Source organism: Apostichopus japonicus, chromosome 19, assembly GCF_037975245.1.
Source record: "Apostichopus japonicus isolate 1M-3 chromosome 19, ASM3797524v1, whole genome shotgun sequence".
NCBI lineage: Eukaryota > Metazoa > Echinodermata > Holothuroidea > Aspidochirotida > Stichopodidae > Apostichopus > Apostichopus japonicus.
Window position 1 is genome coordinate 11,273,090 of NC_092579.1, and position 17,707 is coordinate 11,290,796.

At 37.4% G+C, this 17,707-nt stretch overlaps 1 protein-coding gene and 1 pseudogene across 2 annotated transcripts; one reads left to right on the plus strand and one right to left on the minus strand.

The window, feature by feature from the left end:
• LOC139959499 (steroid 17-alpha-hydroxylase/17,20 lyase-like) lies at window positions 1-13,757 on the plus strand. 2 transcript variants are annotated; one of them, XM_071957158.1, is made up of 10 exons: window positions 1-315; window positions 4,443-4,632; window positions 4,908-5,090; window positions 5,594-5,687; window positions 6,781-6,945; window positions 7,632-7,840; window positions 8,314-8,439; window positions 8,822-9,061; window positions 9,367-9,465; window positions 11,010-13,757. In XM_071957158.1, exons 2-10 carry the CDS (start codon window positions 4,476-4,478, stop codon window positions 11,261-11,263), a joined length of 1,527 nt encoding a protein of 508 aa, XP_071813259.1. In that variant the 5' UTR covers window positions 1-315; window positions 4,443-4,475; the 3' UTR covers window positions 11,264-13,757. The 2 variants fall into 2 exon arrangements, with proteins under 2 accessions (XP_071813259.1, XP_071813258.1); XM_071957157.1 differs by having other exon boundaries at window positions 2-310.
• LOC139959498 (steroid 17-alpha-hydroxylase/17,20 lyase-like) overlaps window positions 12,644-17,707 on the minus strand; it is a 17,817-nt pseudogene continuing 12,753 nt past the window's right edge.

Below are 17,707 nucleotides of genomic sequence, written 5' to 3' on the forward strand. Positions count from 1 at the left end.
TATCACAAGACGAACACACTGGGCAAGCTACGTAACTTGCCAGTGTGTGCGTCTGGTATACGTAAACAGTTCCATATATAAGTCAGAAGCATTGAACTTATTCACACAAATATCCCTATGGGTATCAGTAAGCTAGTGTTATTCCTATGTTAATCGCAGAAGTCAGAATCGAAGAACACCGGCACCAAGCGTACAGTAATAATCATTTGGGACGCAGCAGCAGTTTGTTTTGTGGCAGTGGAGCAGGGTGCATCTAGGCTACTAGTAGTACCCTACAGTACTATTCTTGGCCTTGTGTAAACTTTTTTGGGTAACGTATGTAAACTTCTCTCTAACGTAATCCTATGCTGCTACAGTACTTGCTATAGGCAGTATTACTGAAGGTGAACTAGCTTCAGTTACAGTTCTGTTATAGGGAGTTGAGCTAAATTTTTAAATGGTTTTGCCTATAACTTGACAATTAATAAAGGCTTGGCTTGTAGTTATTAATAACTACTCAAAATCCAGATATGGCCAATTATAGCAATTTGTATCTGGCCTGGTCATATCTGTGCCATATATGGAATTTATATCTGGCCATAACAAGAATTGGGCATTTGGGCAGATATATATCTTGATATAAGATAAAGGCCATATCTGGCTCAGATAAACTTTATATAGGTCACTTTATCTGGACCAGATATCGTCTATATATGGCAAATCCAAATAGCTATGGCCCAATTATGGCAATTTGTATCTGGCCTGGCCATATCTGTGGCATATATGGAATTTATATCTGGCCATAACAAGAATTGGGCAGATATAACTATATAAGATAAAGGCCATATCTGGCTCAGATAATTAAACTTTATATGGGTCACTTTTTATCTGGACCAGATATGGTCCATCTATGGCAAACTCAAATCCGGCCCATATATGGCAAATACATATCTGGCCCATGTATAGCAGATCCATATGTGGCTAATTAGGAAATCCATATCTGGCCCATATGGCAAATATCTGAGAAAATCATGTTTGGCTCATATATGGGAAATCCATATCTGGCTCATATATGGCACATCCATATCTGTCCCATTAATTAGAAATCCATTATGGCAAATCCATAGCTGGCCCATTACTTAGAAATCCATATTTGGCTCATATATATGCAGGCAAGGGGGGGCGAAGGGGGCAGCCGCCCCCCCCTTGAGCCTATTTTTTTTAAATGTTTTTATGATATCGCTAGTAGTTTCAAAAGAGAAAATGCTAAGATGCAACTTATACAATTAAGGCCTGGGAAGTGCCATTTCCAGCGAGGCATTTTCAGCCAATTTTTTTTTTTACTCTTTGCGCCAACCATGCTGGTGCTGCGCTTAGATAGTTTGCAATGCCGTATCTACGGCTCTGATAGTTTGCCTACATTTTCGCCCCTCCCTTGGCAAATTCCTGGCTTCACGCCTGCATACAGTATATATGCCACACCCATAAATTGCCTTGGCAAATCCAATTATAGTAAGACGGGGTAAAAAAAAAACGTTTCCTTAAAGTTTAACATAAAACTCGTTAGGTAGATGCTTAGGTAGATATTTTAGCATTGTCAGTTGACAAGTGGGAATACCTTCCTAAATAGCCATAATAAAAATTTCAATCACAATGAGTAAAGGAGAAATTCCAGAAAAGGGGTGGTTTTTTTTTACCCCGGCTGTTAGTCATTTTTGGGGTAAAAAAAAACCCTGCTGGGGTAAAAAAAGTCCACACTGTTAAAACAACATACTACCACAGAAAATGTGCAAAACCACCAGAAATATTTTCAGCACACTTTAGAAAAGCTTTATTTGGGCATTTTCAATCAAGTTCTGCATGAATTAACCTATTGCCAAACGATAAACTCCGGGAAACAAACCCCACCTTCCGAGACTAAGCAAGATTCTATCAAGACTGTTTATTACCCCCTAAAACATTATTGACCATGTTTTATGAGTTTTATTCTATATATTAGTATCACATCCAGCTGTGGGGTTGGGACTTAGGGTAGAGAATATTTTAGGACTCTAAAAATAACAAGATAACCATATACAGCAGACATATTGTGTTAGGCTATAACACTAGGCTAACATAGAAATAACTTAGGTTAAGAACAGGCAACAGTTAGTTATAAAAAGGTAAATTATTATATTGGTAGAAATTAGAGGAGCATAGATGTACTCCCTGTGTCAATCATATAGCAATTCTAACATTCTGTGATAAATATAAACCATTTTGGGAGGAAATTAGGACTGGTCTTTTTTTACCCCAAACGGACACTAAACCCTGGGGTAAAAAAAACCCACGTCATTCGAGAAAACGGGCAGATCGTGCGGGTAATTACATTACTGATTCATGTAGGTACACCTCTTGTTATCATAACCAAGAAACAAAAACCTCTATATCAGTTCTAATATTTTTGCAGGATAAAGTTAAAGGACAGTGTTCAGAACTTAAATATTTGCTATTTTTAGAGTATGGGAAAAATCGGCGCTAAAAGTATTGGTACACTGATGGAAAAGAATAGTAACAATCAATAAAGTATGTCAGAATTGACTTGGGCACCATGGTTTTCACATACACCATACAAAAATGTGTTTCTATTTCTCACGACTTGTAGTTGGGGGGTGGTTTTTTTTTACCCCAACTACCCTGTGGTTTTTTTTTACCCCGTTTTACTATACTGTCCTATATTATGATAAATTAATCCAGATTGAACTCGTTAAAAAGATGGCTACATATGTGCCAGAACATCATCTGGTGATGTAAAGAAATATAATTTGAAACCAAATAAAGGCAATATATGGCGCAGATAAAGCAACTCTTTATTTACTGCTTAATTATCTGGCCATTAATTACATTTCCTGTTTGATCCATCAGCAGGTATAAATTTTGTTTTTTTCTTAATTGTTTCACCTTATACCCACAGCATGTCCAAGCCATTACAAATAAAAAACTAATACTAGAAAAGGGTCTAATTCTGTTCAAACGTTTATTAAGGCAATATGACTGTCATACAAAAATACATGGTTAAGAGAATAAATTATCCCGGCATGATAAAATGTTCCACGAATAAATTGGCACTTGAAAGCCTGCATGCCTCATGACAAAATGCCATATATCACTCTGCGGTCTCTATAGGCTATCTTCAGTCTCTGCAAGGTCTGTGTTCTTTCATCGACCCAATTCTCAAAATAATGACGAAGACATATAAAGTTGGGATTACTAATTATTTCCAACACATATTCCAAACACAATTGTGTACACAACTTTTTGTGACACATGTTTTATTTGTGACTCACAATGGTTCCAACTTTATAGAAATTTCAAAATCATTTCAAATTGTGTCTGAAAAAAAACCCAATGTCAGACAATTAAACCAAAAAAGCAAGGCTTAATTGGAGGTAAAAATCAACTTAACTTGGACTTACGAATCTGCAGTATTAATATGGCCTCAAACTTATCACTAAAAAAGCTCCTTGCTGTTACAGTACCTAATCCGACTGCTATGGGCATAAAATGATTGCTGTTCAAAAATTAGCCTGCACTCTCGAGTTACTGTACTGTACTAGCCAACGTTGACCTTGCATGAGCCTTGATTTATCCTACACTAGGCCTATAACCTACAGTCTATATTCTGTATAAAATATAGCCAAATATTCAATGAAAGTTTGATAGCTGGAATGTAGATTGTGCAAGATTTCTGATGTCTTCTTAGGCCTATACTAATTGGGTACCATATTTTATCTGAATAAAAGAGCCAACTAGGGGAGGGGTACGTAATTGTGGTGACCGTCTTTCATATGTGGGGGAATACGATAACGCGTGCTTGAAAGGAAGTGAAATTGGGTAAATATCAAACTTCAACTCAACAAAGAAATTTCCATATACATACATGCTAGCTGTGTATATAGGAATTCAACAGACCAGTTGAAAGAATGTTATTTTTGGCAGCTAGTATAATTGCCTTTCTCTGGTGAAATTGTAAGAAAAATTAACAAGAAGAAGAAACCTCCAGAGAAATTTGGATGTATGGTACGAGTTCTGTAAATATATGTTTGTTGAGATGGATGTCTAGTACGTTAATTGTTAATTTTAACATTCGTATGTGAACATATATAATCAATTACATGTAGTGATGTAATGCGTGGAAAAGAAGCATTTCTGTAACTTTGTCAGAAGCAAACCTGATAGTACAATATGTCTCTGTCAGACTCTGTGCTAAATAAAGTACTACTGGGTAACAGTTGCTTTACTTTCTTATCCATTTTAAGCCAAAATATGCCCTGGCAGATATCATATACTGTATGTGTACTGGAAATACAGTGCATGCATGCTGCAGTGAACAAGCTGTTGTGTGTGCGATATGGTAATTAGGTGGCATTAAATATGAATTCATCATTGTTCATGACACAAGTTGCATTTTCTTTTCTTTTTAGTAAGTACAGTAACCCAGCTCAAACCTTGTCATTATGACGTTTGACAGTGCAGTGGTGGCTAATTCCACATCTTTAGCTCTTGTAACCATAACAACAGCACTGGTTGGAATTTGGATATGGAGTCAACAGAAACCAACCAAGGACTTCCCACCTGGACCAAAAGGATGGCCTCTTGTTGGCAATATCATAGGTAAGGGCAGATAAATTAGTTGATATACTGTACGTGCAAGAATACTGTACATTAATTCTTCAAGAAGAGCGAGAGCCGAGATGTAACGATTTCTGACAGAAGCTGTTCAAACAAATTTCCTCCGAGTTTTCTGCACAACAAAATGACATCCAAGCTTGTTTATTTGTGATTCAGTTCCAGGCCTATTTCATAGGTTCCTTAACTTTCAGTACTTTGTCTAACATATCTCACACCATTTGCTATTTTTTAATTAAGTTTGTTCGGTTTTCTCTTAGAGCTTGCACGTAATGAGAAGCCTGCCTTTGTTGTCTTCACCGAGTATGCTAAGGAGTATGGAAATATATTTTCCATAAGAGTAGGTAATAGGTGGGCTGTAGTCCTGAATGGTGCAGCTACAATCAAGGAAGCTCTCCTGAAGAAGGGTGTGGAGTTTGCTAACAGAACAACCAGTTATACTAGTAAGTCTGTTTTTTAGTTCATAAAGTATAATCACTTTTTGCTTTTGATAATCAACTATAACCTATAGGCTAACATGCGGATGGACCTCGTACTTTGGGATATTTGGATAAGTCATATTCATTACTAGCTTCACCACTGTTGACCTAAGGGGTTGTTTGAGGTCAGCAGAAGAAAAAGAATGTAGAAACCCTGTAATGCAAACACAATCTTTCAAGTTAGGTGTCTTGTACTGATCTGACAAATGTTATTTTCAGTAGATTCATTTTATCTAAAATGGTAATGTATACGGTTACTTTACGGTCACAACAGAGATCAAATGGTGAAAACATTATGCATCTCAAATGAGACTTCTTGGACTGCAGGTACAAATGCAAATAAAAAATAGATCAGAGATTAAATGGTGAAATCATGCATATCAAATGAGACTTCTTGGACTGTAGGTACAAATGCAAATAAAATATAAAGCATTCATACTTTAACAGTAACTTCCTTTCCTGTTTAGCTGACTTATTCACTGAAGGTGGCCAGGATATTGCCTTTGGCCAATATTCTCCATCTTGGAAGCTACACAGAAAGCTTGCCTTTTCTGCTTTCAGGTAAATTTATTCAAAACCTACTTTTTTATAGCAAGAGATCAGCTCTCAACAGATCAAGTAATTATCTATTAACAAAGCAACCTTTTCATAGGGAAGTTTCAACATTACATATGAGAATCTTGCCTTTGAGCAAACTCGATAAAATTATCTGTCAAACCTTCAGAGCTGGCTGCATGCTTATTTATGGATGCCTGAATAAAACCCACAAGGGTACTAATTCTAAGCAGCATGTATTGAAGTTGGAAGGTGAATACTACAACAGCTCTAACACAGCGCAGGCTTTACACTGTAACTGAGTAAATTGTGCACTCGTGGTTGCTTTGTTAATATTTTAGTTGTACATTTATACTGCCATCATGCAGGGACATGATACGTAATATGGGTTGCAACTTGCAATAGAGCATGGGAGGCTCCAATTGTCAGAAACCCACACACTTTGCTTAGAAACTTTGTTTGCTGGGTGCCGATTTGAGTAAAGAGGAGCAGCTGCCATATCTGTCCATGTACAGCTGTATGAACATTAATGCTACTCAAGGTTATAATAGCTGGTGACATGTATCGCAATTATCAGTCGACACTATTGTAACGTCACAAACAGACACAAACAGACACATAGACATCAGAAAGAGAGTTGCTAATTACTAGGTTGTTTCGGATACATACAGTACATATATATTCACAGGTGAGAAATCCGGCATAAGGGAAAATTTCCCTAGCCCTATGTCCCTTGTCCTTAAATAACTGAATGATGCAAGTACAACTTCTTACAGAATATCTGCCTGATGTATGAAAAACAGAAACTGCTAAATCCAACAAATGGAAACAGTTAAAGGTATGCGCACTCGATGATAACGAGATGAAAAGTGGTAACACATGGGTGGAAGCAGACAATCCACGGGGTGGTGTATAAGAATTGTAAGAACTAATAAGGATCCTTGAAGGTTCAGCAAGAGAGCTTATAAACTTACCTGGATTGGCCTATCCAATACCAATGTCACACTATGATTACTACTGTACCTCATAGTAAAGAAAAGTCTAATTGGTTTTACTTACTCTTTTATGTTCACTTTCAATGACCTTTTCAATGTTTCAGGAAGTTGGCTACTGGTGACAACAAGAGATTTGAGAAGCTGGTGTATTCCATCATTCCTGCCCTTACAGCGAATTTGGACTCCAAACTGTCGGAACCGTTTGACCCGCATACATCCCTGTCATCATCCATCTATAATATTCTGGCGAGTTTGTGCTTTGGCAAACAGTAAGTTGAGAATGTACAATATTGGAAGTAATGTGGTACTGTAGTGTCATCTCTCACACCCAAAAATTCTTTATATCAGTGAGACAGATGTTGCAGGAGTGAATGGAGGATTTTGAAGAGGAGGATATGTGATTTCATTGAAGCTGACTCCGATGTGGGAGGTGCGCGGGTCCGATGCTGGAGGTACGTGCGCGGACCCGATGCGGGAGGTGCGCGGACCCGATGCGGGAGGTGCGCGGGCCCGATGCGGGAGGTGCGCGGGCCCGATGCGGGAGGTGCGCGGGCCCGATGCGGGAGGTGCGCGGGTCCGATGCGGGAGGAACTGAAAACTTAACATGTTAAGTGATACATTCTCAGGTATATTTAGGATATAAAAATTAGGAGTATAATTAGGGCTACACACACGGTTGTGCTAATAAATACTTTTAACTTTTTGTATGGGGAAAAAAAGGGTGTGGGGGTTTATACATGCACACCACCCCCTGGATCAGCATCTATGTTGGTAACACAGAATGATTCTTTTATGATAGTGTTGTAGCAATATGTGACACCTGCTTGTTAACAAGATAAATCGAAAGTTCGGAGAGGATTAACTTCATACTGAGCAAATCATATATGTCAATGAATCACAACACTAACTGGCTTTCTGGATTATGTTCTGTGTCTTAATTGTTTCTGGTTTCTAGGTATGAATTTGATGATCCGCAACTTACTCGCTTGATATACCTGAGTAAAGAAGCGGATAAACTTGCTGGAAGTGGTAGTCTTGCTGACTTCATACCAATCTTCAAATACGTTCCTACTCCTGGTCAGAGAAAACTGGAAGCTGTGTGGAAAGAATTCTTGGGCTTCATCAGCCAAGAATTGGAGGAACACCGTGAGAAGTATGATGGGGGTAGGTAGCTCTATGATGTATATGGCTGCAAATAGGAGGGGCTGGTAGTATGGTGCATATCTCTCTGTCGACAAAAGAGGTGGGATGGGATGGGATGGGGGGGGGGGAGGGCATAAGGGAAGTGTCAGGAGAATCACAGCATAACAGATTGGAAGAGCCACACATTACTACACTGACCTTAATGTCGTCTCATAGATCATTGGACCTATTTAATGGGCACACTCTCCATTTGTGCCAACTAATATTAATTAACTTGTCACAATCCCGTTGATTCTCTGATTTACACGGGCGAACCAACTAATATAAAACATTAATTAATTCGCACCATCCCATTAAATCTCTGATTTACACCAGCAAACCAAACTAATATTAATTAATTTGCACAATCCCATTAAATTCTCTGATTTACACAGGCGAACCAAACTAATATTAATTAATTTGCATTCATCCCATTTAATCTCTGATTTACACAGGCGAACCTAAGGATTTCATAGAGATGCTCTTACAGTCTCGACAAGAAATCAAAGACGAAGGCAAAGAAGATATGAACTTGATAACAGAAACCCGTATCAGACAGACAGTGACGGATGTATTCACTGGTAAGGACATTCCCTAAACCAAAGTTTCCAATGGAGGGAACATATTTGTAAAGGTTGTAGGGTTTTGCATGATGGTGGTAAAAATATTCATGCAAATGACAACACTTAATCAATGAGCTATTAACATGCAAAACTGGATATAATTATGCAAACATAATCTTAAAGTAAAACCAGAAGAAAACAGGAAATAACAAAAACACAATTTGAAATTCAATCTTTCAATAATGGTTCATCATTTTCATGTTGACAGACACTTTTTAATGTACATTAAAAATTCTTATGCAGTGAAGTAACCAAGGGTTTCATTTAGACTTATCAGATAGATTTTTTTATTTTGTGTCTTGTAAATCTTCTCAACGACTTTATTTCCTTGGTATTTCAGCTGGTACGGATACGTCCATATTTACCTTGCAGTGGTGTGTTGGACTGATGGTGCAATATCCAGAGGTGCAAGCCAAAGTAGCCGAAGAAGTGGATCGTGTCGTGGGAAGAGATAGGCTGCCCTCACTTGATGACCGTGGGGAGTTAGTATACACCACAGCAGCCCTGTACGAGGTTATGCGGTACAGTACCATAGCTCCTTTAGCCTTGCCACATGCTACGTCGACGGACGTAGAGTTTGGTAAGCACTTAACCTAGCTATGCTATATGACACTGCAGCTGAATAGTGGTTTGGCCACCTATGACAACAGAAATTAGATTAAAGAAAGAACCACCAATCAACTGCAGTTTGTACTTTCACTAATTAACAAAGACAACAGTGATGTATATGCTCAAATAAGCCTTATACTAGTTTTATTAAAATTAAAGGTATATATATGTTTTTAGAAGAGTATTGTTTAGAATATTGACATGCTTGATAAGCCTTTTTAATTCACATTCCTGCTTCACAGGTGTATAAATCTTTCTCTTTATATTAATTTCCAGGTGGTTATACCATCCCTAAAGATACTTGGGTTTTAGTGAACATCTACTCCATGCACTTTGATGAAAAACTCTGGGATGAACCTAAAAAATTCACACCAGGTAAGGTTAGATTCAAAGTTCCTTTACTAGTGAGTATGGTGACATTAGATTAACAGATGGTGTCTCTAGGCATGTGACCTTTCCCTTTTATGGGTCTTGCCGAAGGCAGACGGAATCTATGCAATGGTGATGGCCTGTATGTGTCTGTGTGTGTATGTGACACTTGCTCGTAAACAATCTTAACTTCAGAAAGATAACTGGGATACATTTGATGTTTGGTATGTAGGTTCCCCTTAGGTAGAACTGGTTTGGGAATGTTGTTGGTATCGGTCAAAGGTTATTCGTGGTCAGCATGGCTCACAGTCTGAAAACATTATTCACACAATATCTTAAGAAGTAGAAGTTGCAGGAAGTTCAAACGTGGTGTGTTGCTTGCTGTTGGTGAGTAGATGATCTGTAGTGTTTATCATGATGTCAAAGGTCATTTTAGGTCAGCAGAGGGAAAAAGTGTGAAAATCTTGTAAACATGATATCTCAAGGAAGGTCGCATATGCAGTTCTATTATTTGTCTAATTGATTTCCTCTAATTAGTTTAGCAAACTCTATTGATTGTAGTGGAGGTCAAAGGTCATTTGAATATATATTTGAATATATATGTGAATATATCAAAAGTGCTATATCTCCAGAACCAGAACATGAAAGGTTTTCATATGTGGTATGATAGTCTTTGATGTAGGTCAGAGTTCATTTAAGGTCACCAGGTGTCAAAACTTGAACACTATGTAACTACGATATTTCCAGATAGGAAACTGCAGTAGCTGCCGCTGTTATGTATGGCTATGGCATCTCTATAATGAGTACAAGAACCCCATTGTTTTGGTGGAGAGTACAGGTCATTTGGGTTCAGCAGAGGTTACACTCTGGAAATTTTAAACATGGCATCATAAGATATCATATTGGCATATGACTTTCCTAAAATGAGTACAAAACTGCAGTAATTTTGTTGTGAAGGTGTAAGGTCTTTTGAGGTCAGCAAGGGGGAGAGTGTATATACCTTGGAGGCACTGTTGGTGGATAATTTTGTTTTCAAGTTGAAACTCCTAATTTGCTTCAAGTCAATGGTTAATCCTAGCAAAATTCAATCCCTCAATCGTTAATTGCTCTATCAATCAGGTGATTCCATGTACAGTATAAACCTATAAGGCAAAAGAATCACTAAGCCTGCTAGTTCATGCTTAAGAAAATTGTGACAACACTAATAGAAGTTACTGTTGGTAAAGTCTTGATCAAATGGTATACATTTACATAGAAACTATACAGTCTATGCAGACTGGTGTATGGTACCAAGTTGCACTTAGGGCAATATTCTAAAAAAAACAAAAATCGTGCTTGGTCTGCAAAGCAGAGTATTTGAAGAAAAACTATCATTGTATAAATAATAAAAAAGTTGTTAATGAATTTGATATCATTTCTGCAGCATCAGTTTACCAACTGGATATAAAGTCAACCGAAGTGTGCAGGAGAAGACTTTGCATATTTGCAACCTCAAGTTACTGTTGTATAGCAAAATATTGATGTGTTTATTTCTCTCTTTGCGATGACAGGACATTTCCTGGATGAGAGCGGAAAGGTTCGTCTCCACCCAGAAGGTTTCATGCCCTTCTCTACCGGACGCCGTGTCTGCATCGGTGAATCGGTTGCCAAGGCTGAGCTCTTCCTTATCTTTGCGTGGTTATTCCAGCATTACAAGTTCAGCAAACCTATCGGGCAGGAAGAGAAAGATTTTTCGGAAGGAAACCCCCAGCCTGCAGTGAATATGATGAAAGACATTGAGGTTGTTGTAGAGAAACGCTTTTAAATGCACAAGAATGGTTCTGGGTTCCCTTCCTTTAATGAATATAGATAAACATTATAAACATCATAGAAAATAAACTAATGAACCTCGACCTGAAAAAAAAGCCACCAGTGTGGTTCTGAAGTTGCTTTATTTTTTAAATTCAATTTGGTTTGTTTTAGTAGCTATGTCATTGTGAAGGCCTGGGTGACTTTCATCTTTTTGAATAAACTATTTTTAATACTTGAGTAGCTCAACTAATAATTTAAGATAATAAATTGCATGACAAATAGTATGTAATGTTGAATGAAATCAATTAATTTAATTTTTAATTTTAAGTGTCATTTGTGTAATTATCTTCCGTTTCATTTTTTTAGGGTGGGGGGGAGGGGTGGTGGGGTTGGGGTGAGAATGTTGATGCATTACTTTGTACCAGATGGTTAGAATTTTGTGAGAAAATAGTTGTGCTACTTTTATACAACAACAGAACTATTTATTGATATGACATATTACTAACCTTGTTGATATTACATTAGTATCACATAAGTCTTCAAGTTTGTACAACTCAGTGAACCATGAATGAGCCGGTTACAATGTAAAATTTTCAAATATTTTTGAAAATTAACGTAGCAATATACTTTTCAGAAATTGACTCAAAAAGTCCCCACCGTCCCAAACCTCAACCCGAAAAGAATTGAGTGCATCATTGGTAAATAAAATATTCCATATGACGTAACAGTGAGTGGGCTGTTACTGAGATCCACCTGCACAAGTTAATTCATAAGCATATGCAGATACCCTTTGTCTTTCATATGTGGTGAGTAACCACTGGGTGAGCTGTCATTCAGGTTTTATTTCCAGTTATTTAATGGATCATACCATAAATGAAAATATATCATCCATTCAAATATACTATTATGTTACCAATGAAGTATGAGGATCAGAATTGTTCAAATAAAGACAGGACTCTTCTATAAAGTCTCACAGAAATGTATTTGAAGTAAGCATTGGGAAGGCGGGCTGCCAACAGACCGGAGCTTTCATGTAATGTGCAGTATATACATATCTAATGTGATGGTAATATTGGTATTTATGCGCTATAACATGTAGTTTAGTTGGACGTAGTTACGTACACATTTTTTAAAAGATATGTAATAAAAACTACCTCGAATTGATGTGCTACTTACATAGTGATCGCCGTCCTGGGGGAGGGACCTTTCTAAGGGGAGGGGGTTTCCCCCTCCCTATTGAAAGGTTTTTGAAGTTAACATGCAAAATGGTGCTATATTTCTCAATTTTGTAGGTTACAATAATGCTTTAAAAATGACCCAAAAATAATTTCCAGAAGCAACACTTGATTAAACTGAGGAAAAATTAAAAAGATGTAAACAAAAACAGACAAAATTAATGTTTTAGACTGGATTTTATTTAGTTTTTCAAGCATTTTGTGACAACATGCTTGAACAAATGGAAAAAAACCCAAAATAAAATCCATTAGCACGGACGGGGTTGCTAATAGCACGTTCTTTTGTTACGAACAAACAGACTAACTAACATGGTGATTTCATGAGCTGATTCCCACAGTTAAAAATATATTTCTACACAGCCCGTCTTTATTCTATTAACTTTTGTAATGGGCTGTAATTTTTACCAGACTCCCTGGTCCACAGGGGCATTGCCCAAATGCCTGTGTGGCCAGTCTGCCACTGGTCACACCACAACCTCCCCCCCACCCAGATCCCACCATGCAATTGTCTCCCAACTACATGCCCTGAGAACTGCTATGGAGTGTATTTTGATTTTCATCTCCATGTTAATTGTTTCTATGCAGAATCACCCAGTACAAAACCATTTTTACAAAAGGTTAATACATTTTAATTATCATATCTTTATATTCTGATAAAATATTAATCAATTAAACGTATTATTTATTAATGCCTTTGTTTTACTAAAGAATAAGAAAGACTTGATGGATTTACTCTAATCGCAAAGACTTGATACTGCAGGGAAAATGAAATACCTCAAAGGTTACACAAAATACATAATCATAATAAAGACCACGATTCCCACAGAATGCAATGCAAGATCGTATATATCTTAAATACGATGTTTGATAAAGATAATGTTCCCACTTTTACAACTTGTCTGTGAATTCGCACCAAGAATATTTAAATTATGTAAAGATAAAATATTCAGCCTGATAAAGTTTGATGTTGGATAAGTTAACTAGGCAGGCAGTGTCTGTTGAGAAGTTTTTTTTTAAAAAGTCTACGGTTAGGAAAAAGTAAATTTATTTTCCTATATTTGAAGCAAAAGCTGACAAATATGAATCTCCATAACCATTTCATTTTTATTTTGTCTATACATAAGAACAATAGAACAAAGTGGTAGAGTATAAACAGTACACTAGAAAAACAATAGTTTATCGATCTAGCGACCAAAAAGTAACAAATAACAATGAAAGAAGGTAACAATTACGAGTAGAGAAAATAAACACGAGATAATCAATACTCAGTCAGTGTAGCTTTCAATTAGGTGGGCTTTTAGTTTGAGCTTAAACGTTACATAAGATTTAACAGTTTTTATATCATTCGGAAGCACTTTCCAGGTTTTATAGCAGTAGTTATGCAAGAGTAATTTACCCTGTTTCGAGTGATGTCTGCTAACTGAGAATGGGTATTATTCCTCATACTGTTAGGAATGTACGCGGAAGTACTGGGATTAACAATATCACTAAAGACACGGGGGAGAATATTGTTGATATACTTATAAATAAAAGAACACATCTTGAGAACATGAATGTCGCTGACCTTAAGAATGCCAAGGTTGATCGTGCTTTAAGCACGATATTGGTACAGTTTTTGCCGTGGACAAAAACGTTTGCCATTGTGTCATCAGCAAAAAGTCTGGAGGACTCTTCAGGTACAACATTTTTAATATCGTTTACATAGATAAAGAATAACAGCAGTCCTAAAACAGATCCCTGGGGCACACCGATATTAACATTGGAACACGTAGAATAAGTACTGTTAATAAACATCAATTGCTTCCTGTTAGAGAAGTAACTATGCATAACCACGATCCCTGCCCTTCACTTGAGTTCATAGCTCAGGGACAAGGAGGGCAAAAGGTGCCCTCCTTGTAGGGTGGCAGGAAGTGCCTAATTTCCTCTAAAGACTTGAGCTAAAAGTGTATTCATTTACCATAATATATTGGGCCACAGAAAGACCAGACAATGTCTGACGAACTTGCTTAATTGCAAGAGCTTACAGGGAATTCGTCCCCCGGACCCTATCGGAACGTCGCACCCTGGACCCAACGCAGCCCGTGCAAGATGCAGCCAGAGGTTGCACAGAACGCGCTAAACAAAATTCTGCCTATCAAAAATATTTCGCCCGTGCGCTTTTCACATGCAGGCGCCTCATGTAGGCTATAGTATTGATATTCCCTTTCCGTAACATTGTCATGATCACATTAGTCCAAGATTTAAGGGAACTGGGGCTGAGAGTGGATCAAGTTGTTTGGTGTTCGGGTTAATTCACTATTGGTATAACATTTAACAAAAAAGTATCTATAGGAACTGCATTGGAACTATACAGCTACACTAGGCCTATACCGTGTGACACATAGGCTACTGCATGAAGTTTAGATAACAATCGAAATATGAAGCTTAAGAAGTCGCAATTTTGTAATGAAAAAGTACAAATTTCGACATATTAATCAATTTAATTTTTCTTACAATGCCCTTTCTGAGCTACTGTACTGAAGAGGTCCTGTCAGCTATTTTTATTCTCGCTGTCCTTTACAGACATGCAACAAAACTTTACAAGTAGCAGATTTTAAGACATATCTCTTTTCATATTTTACTTTAACTTAAGAATATTTTCACAATTGATATCGCCATTATGAAAAATCAATACTCAAGATCAATAATGTACATTGATTAGTAAAATTATATATTTATTAATAGAAAAGTTCATGAGACTAAACTAAATGCTGTACAGAAGTGCAAAGTTAATGTTTGACCAGACTCGGTTTAGACGTAGCCTATCACAGTTTTATTGTTGAAATATAAAAGATTCATCTCAAATCGACTTACTATAGAGAAGGCCAAATCTAATTAATATTGACATCCTTATTCATTACTTGAAGTTTGAAAGTGAGTGTAAATCTTAAGACAATCTCAAGTCAGTCTTAAAACCAATGTGAAAGACTGGGTTCTTGCAACATATTAATGCGTCGTTGAGATGGTTGCATCTTCAGTCTTGTTTGATAACTTTATTAGTTGCAAGTATATGTTACTGGTGTGGCCTAAGGCAGACGGCAACTGATTCGTACTACACAAACATATATTATACGGAGCTTTATACTGCTTCAAAGCAAAGAGATATTTCCATTTAGGTCCTTTTATCAAATTGTGTAATGAGGCACTGGAAGTAATGTATATAAAAAAAGTTCATAGGAGATAAGTTTAAAGTCAACATCTACGAAATGGCCATGAATGAACCTGTTCGAAATTATGGGAAAATTGCCAAGGTCAGAACTCCCAGGGGTAACTATATAAAAGGTGAGCAAACAGTCAACGTTACTCAAACTTAAAATGGCTTGACAGTATGAGAAACATCTTCCGTATCAATTCATGACATTCCGGTACAATATGTCATATACTACATCTATAAGAGGACTGCGGAACCCTGTTTATTTAAAAAAAGGGTGCCCTGTTTCGACAACCAAATGAACATATTCTCATAACTGAAACCAAACAGATAGCTAGAATACCACTTATTATTAAACTAACCCATTCAATCTTAAAACATGCAGAACGAATATCATCAACTTGAAAATATCATCAATACCAACTAGAACACGATCCATAGTGGAACCTTCCATCGACTCATTTTATATCACGTAACACCCTCAGCGTGAAAGCTACTAGAGAGTTGTACACCAGATTTAACATTCGGAAATAAAAACTTTGAATCTGAAATCTTTAGCACATCTGGAAGAGATAAATGCAAGCAATAAAAAAAAAGCACATTTAAACTGGCTTAAAGATACACTAGAGCAGATAGCACATCACAAAACATATAACGGTAACAACAGGTAATGAGGAAACAAATACAACTACAAAGCAAGAATTTTTTAGCTGCAAAACATGAGACCCCTGGTTCTGTGACATCTGTGTTAAGGTAAATATTGAACAATGCAATAAAAAACCATAATTGCATTTGAATAATTCTGTAAGTATTGTTACAGATATGATCCTCACAAAGGGTCTCACCCCCTCCCATTGGGTTGTTGGTGGGGGGGTCAGAGGAAGATACCCAATCTAAAACATCCACCAGATTGGCTTAACTTTAGTTGCCACATAGATAACAAATGGGACCAGAGGAGTCCCCTGACCCAAGTCTCCTCAATGTTTGACCATGATGACATCCCTAATATCACATTTCAGCAGTATTAACCAATCCCCACATTGCTACAGGTAGGAATCCTGATGAATCCTTTTTGAACCACTTCCAAACTCTAAACATTTAATGGGAGCAAAGACTTTGCACAGACAATAAGGAAGGATATACACACAGATCAAACATGAGCTAACTAAACACAGAAAACACTCGGAGGAAGATAGGAAACAATGTGATTAGACTGCACCTTTGTACGGATTATAAACATTTAACAGGAACGTTCTTGGCAGGCGCATAGCCAGGAATTTGCCAAGGGAGGAGCGAACCTGTAGACAAACTAACAGAGTCGTAGATTCTGCATTGAACACTATCTAAGCGTAGCGCCACCATGAGTTGGCACAACGCATACAAGAAAATTTTGGCTGAAAATGACTCCCAGATTGCTGGAAATGGCACTTCCCAGGCCTTGTAAGTTGCATCTAAGCTTGAATTACTAGCGATATAAAAAAAAAACATACAAAAAGGGGGGCGGTCGCCCCTTCCGCCCCCCTCCATTGGTTCTTGGTAATATATGATTCCATAACATATAACAATTTTACAACAGTTACTTAGAAACGTTTTTCTACCACAACAGGATAATCCTGTGGCATATTACCTGTTGCTAAGCCCAGACCTTCAGCATAATTTGTATTTTCAAAACCAGGCGCTTTACTGAATCTGTAATGCTGGAAGAGCCAAGCAAAGAGTAAGAACAGCTCGGCTTTGGCCACTGATTCTCCGAGACAGACACGACGACCAGTCGAGAAAGGCAGGAATCCCTCGGGATGTAGTCGAACCTCTCCAGAATCATCTAAGAAATGCTCTGAAGTCAAAATGAAAAAACGATAATTCACTACTTTATTGAACATATAGCAATACGTCATTATGAAACCCCACGGGTAAATAAAAGGTACAAAAACAACAGTTTTCATGGGTACACAAGTAAGACATAATCAAGGAACTGAGGTCATCACAAACTTAAGAATTTAGAAGAGGGATGAGGTACAAAGGCATATGAGAA

Bases quoted from the DNA above. Each gene is read 5' to 3' on its own strand.
- LOC139959499 (XM_071957158.1), top strand. From the start codon at position 4,476: ATGACGTTTGACAGTGCAGTGGTGGCTAATTCCACATCTTTAGCTCTT. The intron at 5,091-5,593 runs GTAAGTCTGTTT...TTTCCTGTTTAG, and splicing joins CAGAACAACCAGTTATACTA to CTGACTTATTCACTGAAGGT. The intron at 9,466-11,009 runs GTAAGGTTAGAT...TTGCGATGACAG, and splicing joins ACCTAAAAAATTCACACCAG to GACATTTCCTGGATGAGAGC.